We start from the raw sequence: 17,699 nt of genomic DNA on the forward strand, positions 1-17,699 counted from the left end.
TTTCTTTCTTTTGCTGTGGTTATGAGATGCTGGTTATTATTATTCATTTCACTGTGACAGCCATGTGTGACTGTATGCATTTTTTTGTCTGTGTGTGCGGATGGCGTTTGTGTGCGTGTTTGTCTGTGTGTGTGTGTGTGTGTGTGTGTGTGTGTGTGTGTGTGTGTGTGTGTGTGTGTGTGTGTGTGTGTGTGTGTGCGTGTGCGTGTGTGTGAGAAAGAGAGAGAGAGAGAGCACACATGTTTCAGAGGCGCGTCTTGGTCTATGCCAGCGGTTCTCAACCTTTTCTGGATCAGGGCCCACTTGAAAATCTCGACAGTGTTCGCGGCCCACCCATCTGACCACTAAGTGGCGAGATGGGCGGGGCCGCACACATTTTCATAGCATGTTTATTTTAATGATCAATGAATCGATAGTGTTCCGGCTTAGATCAATGGAACTAAGGTAGTACACTTTAAGTTCCCATTTTTCCAACGTTTTAAAGAAACAATACCATGTCTTTTTTTCCCATAATATCCTCCCCACACACATGTCTATGTTGTCACTGCTGTTGTAATCCTACTGACTCACCTACAGTAACAGTGAGGAGCCCCCACCGGGAGGAAGTATACGAGCCTTCGTCCTACTCCTCCCGCCCAACACTCCCTGCAGACAAGGTGCCAGCCCCTCGCGCATAGGATAACGTGCAGTGACAAATATCACCCTTCCCGCCCCAGCTTTCCCTCCCCTGAGCGCGGACTAATAGTTTGTTCAGACGCTCGACAAAGCCGGATGCACCGCGGTGGATTCAAACCCACAACCTCTGTGGTGGTGGGCAGGCACTTAACCACTGCGCCACCCCTTAATCTTATATTATCATTCAAATCTTCCTGTTTTATTTGGGGGCCCAATTGCAATATCCTCACGGCCCAGCAGTGGGCCCCGGCCCACAGGTTTGTGAATCGCTGGTTTCTGCTTCTGTTAGTTTGGTCCACATTGTGTTTCTGCTGGAGGTTTGGCCATTTCTGATTCCATTGACTGAGGCTAATTGGAGATGTTAGCCACACATCCTATAAGGACTCTGTGGATCCACTATTAGGGGCTTATTTATTAATTCATTCATATTTAACAATATTTGTTTAATATTCGAGTCATGTGAGATGTAACTCACCATTCAAAAATGTCTCTTATATACGGAGGAGACGCTGTATGATGATGATGACTATAAGACAAAACAGACATAAACAAACTATGGTATTGTAAACAAATATAACAGTGATTATTCCACAATAGCTGGCAATAACAATGGATCCATTTGTGCTAGATGACACTATTATCAATGGTCCATTTTGTGAACCAGATACCTCTTAAACATGAGCAGATCTGCACTGGGTATCCCATGATAGATCTTAGTGCGAAGGTCAAGGTTGTCTTACAGTACAAGCTTTAGGACAGAGAGGTAAGGATATTCTTTTTTTTGCTGTTTACTTTAAAAGACTGTAATATGGCCTTAGTATTAGAACACAAGATTGTACAAAAGGCAAAACAATAATACTAAACTGTCATCTTTCAAGATATGTATTGACCATGCTAAATAATGTCACATCAAAAAGGAATAACTTTTGCATGCTGTCCTAACCCTTGAACAACTAACAGTAGTTCCATCTTAAAGAGGTAAAGAGATTACCTTATCGCTAGGATGGTTCAGGGGATACCTGGTCATCAGCAGACTGTTCAGACCAAACGTTGGACTTTGAGGAGACTGCTGGTCAGGGTCAAGGGCTTCCTCACAGCTTCAGAGCACTAGGACTGTCATATCTTTATCAGTTTTGTCTTTCATCTTACAATTTACAATCTTACCAACAGCAGATATACCTATGATACATCATATTTATCATAGGGGTTTGGCCGCTACCCTCAGAAATACAGTATGGGGTGGTATTTAGATGTGATTATTTTTTTGGGGAACTCCACACTAGCCTAAACATTGCTATTAGCTGGCGTGCAGGTCAGTAAACATTTTCATCCCTGGATTATATTTGGCCTAGGGCCAGTGGTTCTCAAAATTAGGGTTGAGGGACCCTCAGCGTTCCTTGAGGGGAGGTCGGTAACTGAGAGTTATGGGGGTTCTTGAAAATAAAAAGTCTGAGAACCACTGATATAGGCATTCACTGGGAAGGATGGTGAAGAACTGAAGATGAAATGCAGTACAAGTTCCTAAGGCTTCCTAGTACTCTGAAGCCAACAGGAAATCCACCCCCTGTCATCAGTGAACCATCAGTGAACCATGAGTGAACCACTTTCACAGCAGGGCTGATCTGTACTGCAATGGTCGTAGGCAACTTGTTTGCAAGTCACACTAAATGTGTTTTGTGAATGAGTGAGAAATGAAGCCAGCACATATGGCCTGGAATGCCAGTATGGGAATGGGCTTTCAGTAACAAAACGATTATGACACAAATTGTTGACTGCATTGCCCATTTTGTTCCTCAATGTGGCAAAGTATAATGGCATTGCAGCCAAAGGAAGGAGATGACCTATATTTGCAATCCAAAAATGTCCAAATTTATGCTCCGCCGTACGACAGTGTCACACATCGGAAATAGCAGATCTACAAGCTCAGCGTGCGACTCTGTCATAATGATGAAACATAAATAGGGTTTAACTAAGTCTCCCAAATTCCTGTTACAGTATACAACACTGTACTGCCTGCCTGCCCTCTCAGCTCAGATAAACAGCTACAATAATATGGTACCTTACATTTACTATGGCTTTATTTCATTTGACTCTTTTCATTTGCAGACTTATTTTTATTTTCAGAGGATGTGAATGGCTGCCTGCTTTTCGGGGGCACCAATTAACATGTCTGATGATTTTGATGTGCAATCTGTGGGATGAGTAATGATGATGATATATATAATATATATATAATATTAAAATGTCAAAAATAAATAACATTGCTGTCCTGTTGTTCCTGCATGCTTAGACTTTGACTGTGGGGTTAACTAAGGTAAATGTAAAAATAAACGATGGCTGTCCAGCTGTTCCTATTAATTAGGCTTTGACCATGGGTTAACTAAGTGGTTCTCAACCTGTAGGTCGGGACCTCCAGGGGGTCCCCACATTAAGGTCTTTTAATACTTTTGTAATGCCACATTTTTTTTTAAATAGAAATGAAATGAAAAAAGACCATTGGTCAAATTGTCAAATTATATGAGAAAGAGGCAACAAATAATGAAAATAACCAATCTACAAGCTCACAAAGCCTTGCGAGTCACAACGCGAGGCGTGAGCTTGTAGATCTGCTATTTTCACAATATTTATCAGTGGAACCGACTCAAACTAAATGTAATGCCTACAATTCCAAGTGCTTGTCAGGATGGGGTGGGGTACCCAGTTCAAAATATGATCATTTTGGGGGGTCACGGCCTGAAAAGGTTGAGAACCACTGGGTTAACTAAGGTAAATGCATTCAATTCAGATATAGAGATACAGTATATACATACAGCATGTGAATTTGATATTCCCTTGACATTTCTAGGTAAATTTAGCTTCACAAGCAAGTGCTCATTGGAAGTGCTTGTCATTATCATCTCTCTGTATTATATGATTCCTTTTAGTTTCCAGCCACTGTGCCAGACCTGCAGCCTCAGATGACTGCCAAGCATCAGAGGCCACTCTTTCCTTTTCGGGTGGTAATATTGTGACCCCTGATGGTTGAATTTGTAACTGCAAATACAAAAATAACGTAACTTTTACTTATTTTGTGCAATAAAGGACCAAGGTACATAAGCGTTTAATTGTTTTTGATTTTCAGATGAATATTTTAATAAATATATTGACACTTTTGCTTTTAGCTTTATAGTTTCCTAGTTAATAAAATGTTCTGGTATTTTTTACTTTACTGGAGTATTTCCAATTTTCTGTCACTTTTACTTCTACTCCACTACATCTCAGAGTAAAATATTATACTTTTACTCCACAACAATTATTTGAAAACTTTAGTTACTACTTTGTAGATTTTGATTATTATTACAAAAGATACATAACCCACTTCAGAGCTTGTAGATCTGATTCTTATACATTTTATATATTTGAAAACTTGTGAAACGGGACATTCTGCATAATGAGTACTTTCTACTTTTGGTACTTTAAGTACATTTTGATACTTCTACTCAAGTAAATTCTGAATTCCGGACTTTTACTTATACCAGAGTATTTCTACATTGCAGTATTTATACTTTTACTTAAGTAAAAAAAAATGTAGTACTTGTCCCACCACTGATCGATAGGTGTTCGACTACAGAGCGATTGTTTTGACTATCGGTAATCGATTTGTTTGGACTCATTATTAGCCGCACTCTGATTGGTTAAGAAGTCCGCGGCGCGCAAAAACGAGAAGGAAACAGGAAGTGGCGAAGTGTGTTGACACTGACAGAGCTACAGTGTTACGGTCTGTTTTTATAAGTACAAATACTTATTTAAATTTGACATCAGACCACATGGAGACGCAGACATATCTCCCCGTCTCGCCCGGGGTGGGAATGGAGGAGAACTTCTTCTCTATCGACGATATTCTGCTCTCTCACGAGAGACTTCCCAGCAAGACAGAATGCTCCTTCTTACGGCTGGGGTTCCTGGAGAAGTCCAGTGACTCTCAGGACATCCCCGAGGTCAGTGAGACAATGTAACCAACTAAACAAGTGTAATGAAATGTAATCCCCGAGGTCAGTGAGACAGTAACAATGTAACGTAATTAAATGTCATTCCCGAGGTCAGTAAGACAGTGTAACCATGTAACAAAATGTAATTGAATGTAATTCCCAAGCTCAGTAACAATGTAACTAAATACATTAGAATGTAATTCTAATTCCTAAAGTGTAAAGTCAGTGATGTAACGAAATGTCATGAAATATAATACCAGAAGGTAGGTCAGTAAGTAACAATGAAAAGGGGCTTCACTGACACAATTTGACAGTGAATTTTCTTTGCAGACTTTCTCATTTGACTTGGATAATTAATAAGTGGTTTTGTAAATAGTTACAGGTGGGGTATTAATGTCACCACTTATTTTTTTTATGGATCTGAATGTCACACAATGCTTTTTCCAACTGCACACACATTTCACTGAACAATTATCTCTTCATTTGGAATCCTTCTGCCACTACTTCTTCTAACGTTACTTTGTATTATTATTGATAATAATATTGTAGCTACTAGCGACCTTGCAATATATGTACAAATGTACACAGGGTCCATTTGGTTACATTTGTACGCTCTCGGAGTTACACATTGATAAATTAACACTATTAGCCTACATTATTACAACTATATTTTGGATTATACTTTACAGATTTAGTAAGTGGAATGGTTTTGACCTGCTTTCTCTGTATGGACCCTTTATACAGCAGTCATTTTAATTGGTAAACAGAGCTGTCGGTAAAAAAACACGTTCATTGTGAGTGTGTTTTCATGTAGGGGTTTCTGTGTGCCAGTGTGACGTTTAACTGTGCAGCAGCTGTCCATGCAACACCTAAATCAAACACACACTGATTTAACGTTATTAATTTCAGTGGTGTTGACCAGTAAAAATGTCTGCCGTGTCTATTGTTCTATTGTCTGATCATCACACAGATAGGTCCAGCAGGCATGAAGAGTTGAGATCAGTGTACATGCTTAAAGGGGAAGACCACTCATTTTCAACATTGAACTATGTCTTTAATACACCTTAGAGCTGTTGTGTGGAAATAAGAAAAAAGTCCCCCCCCCCTCTATGTTGCCTAAAACTGGATAATTGATCGAGGTCATGTGATCAGTGACATACAAGGGTGTACTTTTGGCTGAGGGGGTGGAGCCAAAAGTACACCCTGCGTTATTTCCACACAACAGCTCTAAGGTGTATTAAAGACATCGTTCAATGTTGAAAATGAGTGGTCTTTCCCTTTTAAGCTGATCAGCATTATGAGCTTGTAGATTGGCTATTTTTGAAAACTAGAAGTTCGGTTCACACCTACTGTATTCACAGCCCTTATTAATTATCCCTTCAAATGATGTCTGCATTGACCGTTTGTCAGTGAAGCTACTTTTCATTGTTACCGACCTTCTGGTATTATATCTCATTACGTTTTGTCGCACCTATAAGTTCGGGCCGTTTCGTGGCCAGAACACCTATGTTGCCCTTCTGTTGTCGGCCGGTGCCATAATTGGTCACGATTAATATCAACCCAAACTCCTTATGGTAGTGATTGTACTAGAGCTCCATATATGGAGCTGACTGATTTGTTTGCGCTGATGCCATGATGACACATTGATGTTAGACATCACACTCCATATTTGGGCGTAGCTGCATTGGGATCCTACCCCGGCTAGTTGGGTCCCATGTAATTGTTTCGTTGCCTTTGCTGTTTTATGCCATGTTTTTAAAGCCTGTAGCACTTTGAGGTTTGCAAAAATGTAAAGTTTGTTATAAATAAAATTATTATTATTTATTATTATATGGTTATGGCTGAGTCATAGTGACATGAGCGTGATGATGAGCGGCCGGCCCTCCCATTATTAGACAATTTCTATAAAGGAAGGATATTCAACATTTTTTGAAAGCCTTCGAAAACTTTCACCTACTGTATAATAGCATGCCAAAAATAGGGACACCAGGTTGAAAATTGCAGTCGTGAATAAAAGGCAGATATAGTATCGGATTCGGTAGGACGATATAGCTTATGGGCCAGACCGTTAACCATCCCATCATTCAGTTTCTCTCCTTCATCTCAGGGTACCAAAATGGAGCTTCCTCTGTGGCTGGTCAAAGGTCTGTATGAGAAGAAGCGGAGGGTGGTGTCAGTAGAAGTTCCTAAGGTGTACAGAGAAGGCTGGAGGACTGTGTTCAATGCTGACCCCACAGTAGTGGACCTGAACAAGATGGGGCCTTACTATTACGGCCTGGGATCCCAGATGCTTCACTTTGACAGCCCAGAGAACCCTGATATTGCACAGACATTACTGCAGGTGAATACCATGAACAAATGTCATATACAAAATCGTTTGGTCGATAAATCATTTAGCCACCCAAGTGAAATATTGAAAACAACGAGTGGCCTCTTTTCCTTGGAATCCACAAGGATGCAGAAACAACCTGTGTATAGCAACCATCTTTTACTCGGAGGAAACTGATAGATCAGTGTTGTCTTATGTAGCACCACTGAACACCGTTGTGCTGATCTTTGTGAATGTAACCTTACCCTACCAGTACTTATCCACAGAAACAACAAAAAGCTAGCACACAATCACACATACTTGTGCACACAGTAAAATCCATTTAAACTCAACATTTAGGATTTTACCATGCATGCACCGTCATTTCCATGCCTCTGTGATTTCGGGTTTATGGTCTCATTCTTTTACCTTACAATGATCCTTTGTTAGATTTTATTTTACATTCCAAGTGGGGCAGTGATGTAAAATCCCAAGCCATTTTGTTTGTATTGAAAATACAGAAAGCATGATGCGTATTTCTATACAAGATGGTTAGTGGATGAGGTTTTGGCACTCAAGCAAGCAAATCTGCCAAGGAGCTCAGATCTGCAAGGGAGCTCAGTGCTAAATAACTCAATGTGTAGTCTGGCTCCAACTGTTAGGTCTAATAAATAAATGCTCACCTTCCCATGGTGTCACATCAGGCTAACTTAATCAGTCTATTTATTGCTAAGCTTCCTGCTACATAAACTGCCTAACGAAATAGCCACCAACACAAGAATACAATGCACCATTTAAGTACAAACTTTTCCCCTCAAAATATTGCATATAATTAGTTAATTACATTTCTCTAAAACAGACACGGTGTATAATCCTTCTTTCAAGTGCCATTCTCCAAAAATGCATTCTGTGTCCAAGTGTAAATGTAAAACGTGTAAGATCATGATAATTCAAGGTTTTGTTACCCTGCAGTATGTTTTGTTTGAAGCAGAACGTGCTGGATCAAGTGTGATTATATTTCTGTCAACATAAGGCAGATTGGATATTGCCAATCTTTTTTTTTTGTTGACCATAAAAATCTACACTACACCAACATTCATTAGGGAATGTTATTTTAATATTGTACCACCAGAGGGCAACATCAGATCATATAGATTTTGTAGACTGCAGCAGGGAACTGATTGATTGATGCAGTTGCCAGGCAGATTGGCTGTGATCACATGAACTGACAGAGACAAAGGGTAGATATGCCCTGTAAGATGATATTATCTTAATTGTTTTTAACCTTGCAGGACTACGAATGGCTTTTAAGAAAATCTGATGTTGGACTTTTGCCCATCTTCTAAACGTGTTTGACTGTGTGACAATTTCAGGTTGTTAATGGGGAACTTTGCCGATATATTAATGTAAAACTTGTATAACTTTATGTTTGACTAGACACATGGCATAAGACTTCCCAAAGTCAAGAGCTCACTCCTGGAAAATCGCCACCACCTGCGTTATATTAATCAAAAAAGATCTTTCACTTTGGCTAGTGGCAATTTTACAGCATAGGGAAAGCAAGCTCTTGTCACACATTGGGAAGTTTTGCATTAGATTTGTACAATAGAATGCCATGATTCCCATTAATATGGGCGATGTTCCCCTTTAAACCTTGTGCTCAAAATGAAATCTTGCCCTACCTCCAATCTAGAATGTTTAGCATGGCTGACAGTTTTCTCTTCTTGGATTTATATAAATGGTGAATACTGCATCTTTTTAATCTCTTAATTATGTGGGCCCAGTCACTGTGCCATGGGCACCTTAAGTGGATCAGGCAAGATTTTAAAGTTCCCAATGGATTTTGTTTTACATGTGATCTGATTTCAAGTTTCAAGGTTATATTCACAAATCTACTGTATTTTGCATTGACCCTATTCTATAGAGGTGTAACGATATAGTAACTAACTCATTTTCAACGATCTACTATATCGATATGCAAACAGCAAAATATCGCATCGTTTGACTTTGTATCGAATCGTTTTGCCATGCAAGTAATCGTATATCGAATCGTTTTGCAATGCAAATAATCAATTTTATCAATACTAAGTACTTGTGCGTTGTATTTAGCAATTTTAAGAAGGAAAAAAGAGAGAGGGGTTTATATCCAGTATCCAGGTATTTATTTTTCACACAATTTTTGGGTAAATAAATAGTTACTATATCGATTTTAAATCATTGAATCGAATCGTATCGTTCTAAATTAACCTGTCCTGTATCGTTCATGTATCGTATTGACTAAATCCTTGAATCGAAACATATCGTTCATGTATCGTATCGACAACCAAGTATCGTGATGCGTATCGAATCGTTGTTAAAACGTATCATTACACCCCTACTATTCTAGGTACCAGCCAAATTTACAGTAAAATCAAATCACCTACGGTACGCATGTAATGCATGACTGTTAGACATAGCACTCTGAATAGGAACTTTACCTCAAAGCCTATAGCACTATACTAGACCATTTTATACTTTGGCCATTCAAAAATAGCCGATCTACAATCTCACTACACGTCTGAGCTTGTAGATCTCTTATGGGTGTCCCTGGCACAAACTCTTTTCAGATGGGGGTCCGCCATGTCAAATGCCAAATGTACATCAATTTGGGGTTCCTTGACATGAAAATGTTTGAGAACGACTGTCCGATAGTGTAAGAATATAAGAACCTCTCCCCACATTTGTTCTGTCAGACATTCATCGGTCGGTTCCGGCGGACGATGGACTCCTCCCAGAACGCCTACAACGAGGACACATCAGCGTTGGTGCAGCGTCTGGACTGCCTGGAGAGGGCACTGTTCAGGTCTGGGCAGAGTGGCCTCAACGGGTTCCAAAGCTGGGAAAAGGGTCGTGCGTCGCAACTCACTGCTTCTAATCTGGTTCTCAATTACCGCAAGAGGAAACTGGCTGACCTACACATGTGACCGCTTCCGTCGCCCTGGGGCTCTGTCGGGACCCTGCTTTGGGCACAACCCCCTTCATGCTGTGTGCAGTTTCTTGCATAAACCCAAGACAGGAAGCCAATGTTATCTGATCCATTTTCTGTTCTCAGTTTTAGGGGATGTTGATTGCTTGGTTCATAAATTAATGTCGGATATATTTGTGTCTGTACTTTTTTGTTAGGTTGATGACGATGTTGTTGTTTTTTTATCCTTCGTTATTAGTATGTGTCCCTTGACAGGAAACCTTTTTGTCACTTGGTGAACCAACACAAAGCTTTGAAATCTGTTCCAGATCTCGAGTGAGAAATCTACCCGTCACCGTTGTTGCTATGCTACTATACGAAACCCAGCTAAAGTATGTACACCGATCTCCACTCTAAATGCCAGCTGTTGCATACTGCAGTTCTCGGCACATTTGAGATGCGCTTTACACCAGTGGGGTAAAGTGATTACAGATGCCACTTGGGCCTGTCTGTGTGAAGATCATCAACATGTTTTTGGTTAGAATTAACCACTTAAACCCTCTAGTCTTAGTGAAACGGATCTGAGTTATAACTGTACTTGGGCTGCTTTTTTCAGTCTACAGCAAATCACTTTGCCAAAAAATAGATCTACAAACTCAAGTTGTGAGCTTGTAGATGTTCTATTTTTGGCTAATGTTCCCCCCCAGAATATGGATGCTGGGATTCAAATGGTTAATACTTGGTTTAATGTAGCTGTATTGGTGTGGGGTAAATCAAATCTCTAAAGGTTGTCTCCAGATTAAGGAATGCACTGATGTCATATTTTCATACCAGTGCCTAGGGTTAACAACCTGAACTCTAGTGGGTAAAACTATTATATTCTGAACGGAACATTCTGCGGAAATAGCAGATTTACACGTCGTGGCCTTTTGTGAGTTTGTAGATCGGCTATTTTGGTGAAGATGTTTAGTGTACAGGGAAAACGGGAGGGGGCCTAGTATAGAACCCTTGAGAATGCGGTCAACTAAGTGTAGGGTTTAAGTGTTTCAACTGAAAACTGACTCTAAACCATTGGTTGTGGTAAATATTGCAGACTTAGAAAACAGTCAAGTGCTGGACAAAAATAACTCTGATGTATTTTATTAATCTATGGTAAATGTCATGTCTTCTATTTGTGGAAAGGGGGGGAATCAAGTATTTCCGCTTCTATTTATGGCACATTTAATGGCTTTTGGTACCAGATTGTAGTATTCAGTTACCAGTCAGTACTGTATTAACAGCTGAGATCATTATGCAGGCAGTTCCTTCACTTTCCAACTGTGGCTGGTATTTGTTATTTGGTTTAGTCTGTCATGATATGACTTGTCATGAACTCATCACCTGTTCTTGATTGAATACAAAGAATATGTTCACACTAGAAATGTTTTATGCAACCATGTCCATCTGTACATATTACTATAGTTTTATTTTGTGATGGTAAAAAAAGAAATTTCAACAAAACTGCAAAATACAGTGACACTTTTTTTTAAATGTTTTAAGTAGCTGAAATAAAATATAGAAGTTAGGATTGGAATGGAAATGTAAGTAAATTCCTGATAAATTCTCACTGGAATTTTGGAGACTTAGTACAATTTCAATAAAATAAATGATTGCCTTATTTTGGTAGTACACATGCATGTACAGTGAGTGCATTCTCCCTTTACATTTGTTATATATTAATATACACTAATGACATGCTGTACAGTGTTGAGCTCCCGACTGTCTGACACTGATATTTTATTTTTAGTCCAATGAATTTCCATATATTCCCTTTAATTCCCATGGAGCATTTGCACCTTTGAACGTTAACAAAATGTTGCAACCCTAATGGCAATACATCTGTATACTATATGATGAAGTTCTTCAAATCCTCTGTAGTATGCCTAATTTATACTCTGTCCATCGCATGACTCCTGCTACAAAAATATAGATCAGCTATTTTCGGTGTGGCACACCATCCTCTGACTAGATATAAATCAGGCTGTACATTTCAGGAATAAGTCTTGGTCTTAAAGGAGTTGTTCACCCAAAAAATGTTTTGTTTTGTTTTTGTCTAAGGCAATAATTTGACGACCGGTGGTCTCTCCGGTAGGAGACTTGAGTCTCCGACCGGATACATTAGCATCTTTCCGCCGGTAATCAAATTATTGGCAAAAACAAAACAATCTCCATGAATTCAATGCTTTATGGGGTGTGTGATTGATAGAAAACTAGATAAAGTGCTCCTCGGAGCACAGGTCTCCGCCAGGTCAGGTAGGTTATTGTGGCCTCCTGGTGGCACTATGATAGGCCATTGTGAAAAGGGTGCCATTTCTTCTTAGACCTCTCACGGCAATCGGACACTGCATTCATGATTTAAGGCATTTTGTTCCAAAAATGTGTTTTGCTAAATTAGGCCTGCTGGTGGCGCTATAACAGGCCAATGTTAAAAGGGCGGCATTTCTTCCTCGGCCTAGTGGGAATTTCACGGAAATCACATGCCGCGTTCATGATTTGAGGCATTTTGTGTGTGTGTGTGTGCACGTGCACGCTGGTATCTCTAGCATCGCTCCCTGGGGTTGCAAGGCTGGTTTTCCAGGGGTGACATTCAGCCAGTGTGCACGGCTCCTAAAAGAGTGCCACCTGCGCCAATGCGTCTGCATCTGCTAACATCAGCACTTCACAAGCCCCAGTGTCTTACACTCTTGAAGCTTGAAGTCTGCCAAAGACATTCTCAGTGCACACACCAAGGTACAACAGTACGTACATACTGTAGCATGAAAACAACCACTTCAGTGCGCTCTGCCCTAGTTATTACAATAGGAATCCATGTTACTCAGTGTGTGTGTGTGTGTGTGTGACTGTGCGCGTGTGCGTGGGTTTGATGACAGGTCATTGGTGATTGGAAGCTATTGACATTGCCCCAGGGTTGGCACTATTATTGATCCTGATCTACTGACAGAAATAATTATGTCAAGGGACATCTACCCATCAAATGTATTAATAACATCCACAGGATCAGGACGGTGATGGTAGCCAAACAATCAGTACAGCAGACTAAATGCAGACCGACAAGTACTTGTCATGGATATTGCATATCAAATAATTAAGACATTTGTGAATATCTACAGGCAGAGAGATCATTTAAAAAATATTGATGGAGGATAACTCTGGCCATAGATGGGGGAGGGCCCGGGGTTAGAGGAGGTGACAGGAAGGGTGAAAGGATTGTTTCCTATTGCTACTCTACATAACTGCAGCTGCTCATAATAATAATAATACCCGGAATTTATATAGCGCTTTTCTGAGTACTCAAAGTCGCTTCACAAAGCTAAACTAAGTAGAACACAATCAAAACAAAACAACTTTAATAAGAAAATACAGAGAATAAAAAGTTAACCTCATCTAAACGTCTACTTAATGTCACTCACTTCATTTCAATCGATTGCAAAGTCTTGCAGAGCCTGGATCTCTGTCTGTCCTTTTAATCCTCGACTCTGGGAATCCATCTTTTTGGTTTGTTTTTGCCTCTGCGGTCACAACCTCTGCTGTTAGCAGAATCTGTTTTGAGAGATTAGTAATCTAATCCTCATACAATCATAATACTCAAAGACCATGCAGGCTAGTCTGAAATTACAGGTACTATATTTAATGCATTATTGTTCTTTTATTCTGCCGTGTCTTCTTTATTTTATCTTTATTTGTTTTTATTCTACATCACTCACAGAATGGACAGTTTATCAGTTTAACATTGTGTTATGCCTGCTGGGTACACATTTCAGTTTGAACTAGTGTGTGAATTGATCATATTCACATGGTGGCCATTTTGCCCTTTCCCACTGCCCATAATTGGGGCAGTGGGAAACTCCAATGACCGCCACGTGAAAATGGTCTATTATGATTTTAAGATGGATGAAACCGTAAGCAGCTAATTTCCTGCGCTTCCAGGCAATTTTAGTGTTGTTGTCTCAAAGTCAAAAGCTGCTGTGGCATCTATCAACCCTCTCGCATGGTTTTGCTGGGAGGAGACTGTGAGTGGGCACTCTTAGCCAAAAGATTAGCCACAGTAAAGGGCAGACTCAGGGCAAGGGTCCAGGAACCTGACACACAAGACACTAATGTTGCCTCTGGCCTGTGTCTGCTTCAAGTGCGTCTGACATTTGGTATTTGTTATGAAACTATTTGTGTATAGTACTTAATGTTGGGCATAATCCCAGATGTATTTATTTATTTATTTTTGCTCTCCCTCTCTCTCTCTCTCTCTCTCTCTTTCTCTCATTCAAAAGAGCTTAATTGGCTTGGGAAACATTATGTTTACATTGACAAAGCAAGTGTGAAATCTCTGTCTGTCGGTCTGTCTGTCTGTCTGTGTCTCTCTCTCTCTCTCTCTCTCTGACCCGTCATCTCCTGTATTCATCCAAGCATCAGTGAGTGTACCTCATCATCAGTGGTTTCATCTATATCATCAGACACTGCATGCAGAGTTTTGAGCTTCTATTTCGAGCAAGGCTGTGAAAACACCCCCTACTGTTACCATGGCATTAGTCATCTTTGTTAACATTTTCCCTCAAAGTGCATTCTATGCCAATTAATTAAGTCCCACTTTAGTCAGTGGTGGAAAGTAACTTGAGTACATTTACTCAAGTTCTGTACCTATTTTAGGTATGTTTTATAATAGTGCTTTCTAAATTTGCGAATGAATGCATTAATTCATGGAATTAATTGGATTCAATTATTAATTCAATTAACGCATGCACAGAATGGCCTGCACCATACATCCCACAATTCCATCCAGTCTGCACTAGACGTTGCACTGTTATGTGATGGCTGATAGATCCAAACCAGATGGAAAGAGAACCTGTACGTGGCCCTATCTGGATGGGGGGGAAACACAAATTGGTTATTGTCAGAAATGGTTAGGCAATTTATGTAGGCAGCCGTGGCTCAAATCACATCACCCAGCACAACAGGGTGAGAGCGAGAGAGACAGAGTGAGAGTGAGAAAGTCATTATATTTCCGTTTCCGCAAAAATATACAGAGAAAATGGGAATATTTTGGGTATACTTATGAATGGTGTTGATTAATCATGATTAATTATTAATCTGTGATTAATCTGATTAAAATGTTTAATCTTTTGACAGCCCTATTTTTTTTGTTTTTTACTTTACTTGAGTATTTCCAATTTTCAATACTTTTACTTCTACGCCACTACATCTCAGAGGCAAATATTGTACTTTTGACTCAAACGCTTAGTTACTTTGCAGATTTACATTATTCCAACTACTTAAGCCCTATTTTATAGTTCAGCTATTCGAAAATAGCCCAAGCTCTCAAGGTGTCACATCATGACATGTTGTGAGCTTGTAGATATGCTATTTAAAAAAGGTTTTTAGAAAATGTGAAAAGCTTTACTTTGCTTTACTTCTAATACATTTACTCAAGTAACATTTTTAATACAGGACTTTTACCTGTAACAGAGATTCTTCTTTAATTTTTTACAGTATATCGTGTATACTTGAGCAAAAAAAAAATCTGCGTACTTCTTCCACCACTGCACTTAGTGCAGAGAAACGTTATAGGAAAGTGATGGTTGTAGAGAATGGACAAGAGCAGGGGAAATGACAAGATGGGGACATTTAGAGACAGGAAAGGAGATCGTAGGCGAGAGATTGAATGTCAGGGAGAGAGAAGTGGAAGTAAGGAGGCGGTGGGAGGGGAAGGTGGTAGATGTGAGCGCTGCTGCAGCAGCCAGCCACATCTCAGTGATGAGGTGTGAGGATCAGCTTTATCTGAAGCGACACCCCAGCTATCCTCTCTAAATGAGCATTATCCACCCCCTCCCCACCTCGCCACGTCCTCGTTGGCACAGGAGCACCGGCTCAGACAATGGACGTGTTCTGTGGGGTGGGAGGCGGAATATGAACGCACTATAGACCTCTTTTTATTATCTCAAGCAGGTGACAGGCATATACACACTCAATATAAATAGTACAGTGTATATGCGTCTGACTATGCATTAAGTATGTGGGCCATGACAGATTGCTCAATTACCATCAGTAAAAGAACCATTTGAATTTGTCAATAGTAAATTGGTGGGGCAAACAATTTAAACAATTTCAAATGGAACAAAAGATATGGAAGAAAATTGGAGGCAGAGTATAAGTAGATATGGCCTTCTACAACAAGTTCTATAAAAGTAGAATTCAATGATTTTCTCACATTTGTCCTATGGTTTAACTGCCTGGCCCCATGCCAATAAGTCGTTAATTCAACGTGTCTTTGGGAGAAAAAAAGCCCCAAAAAACACAGTTATTCAGTTGTTCATTGCCCCATGACAGACCTTTCACCAAAATCAAAAAGAAGAAAGGTCCCCGGCATCCTTGGATAATGACGTAGCTACGCCCATTTCCAAATGAATGGTTTTACGCCATTTTGCGTTTTCTTCAAAACACACGTTTTACTACCACTCCTCCAATTGGTACACATTTCTGGAGTCATGTGATCAAGATGTATCAGTCAGATTTATATTATATTCCATTAGGGTTGGCTACGATTGGCTTCCAAAGTTTGCAGGACCTGGGTAGGCAACCCGGCCTGGTGGGGACCTGCTGCACTTTTCTAGTTATGTTATGTTATTACTAAATGTGTGTTTAATGGAATCTTTTACTGAATCTTGCCATAATCAGTTACCTCACTGTATTATATTATCTTATTTTCACAAAAGCCATTCTAGGGACAGGTATTGCAAATTATCATCCCATATAAACCCTATGACATGTGCATCGGATAGCTGTTCTCAGTCTGTCTATGTACACTGTATCTATATTCCTATTCCTAAGAAATAAATACATGTAAAATGACACCACACTTTTTTGTTACTACTGTATACATGCTGATTATGTGCCAATCAAACTTCCACTCTACATCAGCTGTTTCCCTGCCAAAGAAGGCCCCCAGGCATGCCGTGAAGTGCACACAGGTGGTACTGTACTGTGAGGTTTTGCTCAAATGTTAAGAACATTTAAGTTAAATAAAACTTAAAAACATTGAATTTATTGCAATTACATTGCAGGTACTATGCACCTGTTTTTTCAGCTGCTGCCAGGTATTTGTTTTCGATTTTTCTAACCTTTTTAAGTAGTCACAGAATATTTAGCTCCAGTATGATCGATCCCCTGATGGTTGATAATCACAGAGGGTTTCACTGTGCTTCCGCGAAGAAGAAAAAAATTTCATTTCACCTCCCGTTCGCTTTTAAACGCCTTTGAAAATAGCATGTCTCTGCCAAAAATACATAGTAAAAAAAAAAGTACACAGGAGCCGAGATACAGGATTTTTAAGTAATAAGTTAACCAGGAAGTGAATGGAGCAGCAAATCTTCGGATCACGATATCTTGGGTTCTGTGTGAGAAAAACGAACGAAAAAAACGTAGATCTACGTGATTGGCAGTGAACGGTTGGATTTGCATTCACGTAGATCTATGTGATTGGCAGGGAATGTGTTGTTAAGGAGCATTTTCCCACTAATTCAATGTACAACCTTTTCATGGAACCACTGTGAGGCAGTGATGTGGTTTGCCTGGGTGTGGTGTGACATTTCATGATGGTGAAAAGCAGAATCATAAACCACTATCACACCCAGCCTTTATTTGCCATGGCTGAGGGGAGTAATAAAAGGACAGAGAGGGTTATAGCCCAAGCTTGCGCTGATTGGTCAGCTGCCGTACCTTCCCCAGGGGTTATAGCAGCAGCAGCTGAACAACCAGCACAGCTAGATTACCATCG

At 39.9% G+C, this 17,699-nt stretch overlaps 1 protein-coding gene across 2 annotated transcripts; it reads left to right on the top strand.

Annotated features, from left to right (window-relative positions):
* The first annotated feature begins 4,400 nt into the window (after window positions 1-4,400).
* Window positions 4,401-11,565, top strand: gins3 (GINS complex subunit 3). Of its 2 annotated transcripts, XR_013933768.1 has the most exons (4): window positions 4,401-4,652; window positions 6,751-6,984; window positions 9,684-11,407; window positions 11,438-11,565. XR_013933768.1 is itself a non-coding variant. In XM_080437842.1 (3 exons), exons 1-3 carry the CDS (start codon window positions 4,482-4,484, stop codon window positions 9,912-9,914), a joined length of 636 nt encoding a protein of 211 aa, XP_080293968.1. In that variant the 5' UTR covers window positions 4,401-4,481; the 3' UTR covers window positions 9,915-11,565. The 2 variants fall into 2 exon arrangements, 1 of the variants encoding a protein (XP_080293968.1); XM_080437842.1 differs by having other exon boundaries at window positions 9,684-11,565.
* The last annotated feature ends 6,134 nt before the right edge of the window (window positions 11,566-17,699 follow it).

This window comes from Gymnoscopelus braueri (genome assembly GCF_963280865.1).
Source record: "Gymnoscopelus braueri genome assembly, chromosome: 9".
Lineage (NCBI taxonomy): Eukaryota > Metazoa > Chordata > Actinopteri > Myctophiformes > Myctophidae > Gymnoscopelus > Gymnoscopelus braueri.

Coding starts and splice junctions, on each gene's coding strand:
- gins3 (XM_080437842.1), top strand. CDS start 4,482: ATGGAGACGCAGACATATCTCCCCGTCTCGCCCGGGGTGGGAATGGAG. Junction 4,653..6,750: donor ACTCTCAGGACATCCCCGAG/GTCAGTGAGACA, acceptor CCTTCATCTCAG/GGTACCAAAATGGAGCTTCC. Junction 6,985..9,683: donor TTGCACAGACATTACTGCAG/GTGAATACCATG, acceptor TTGTTCTGTCAG/ACATTCATCGGTCGGTTCCG.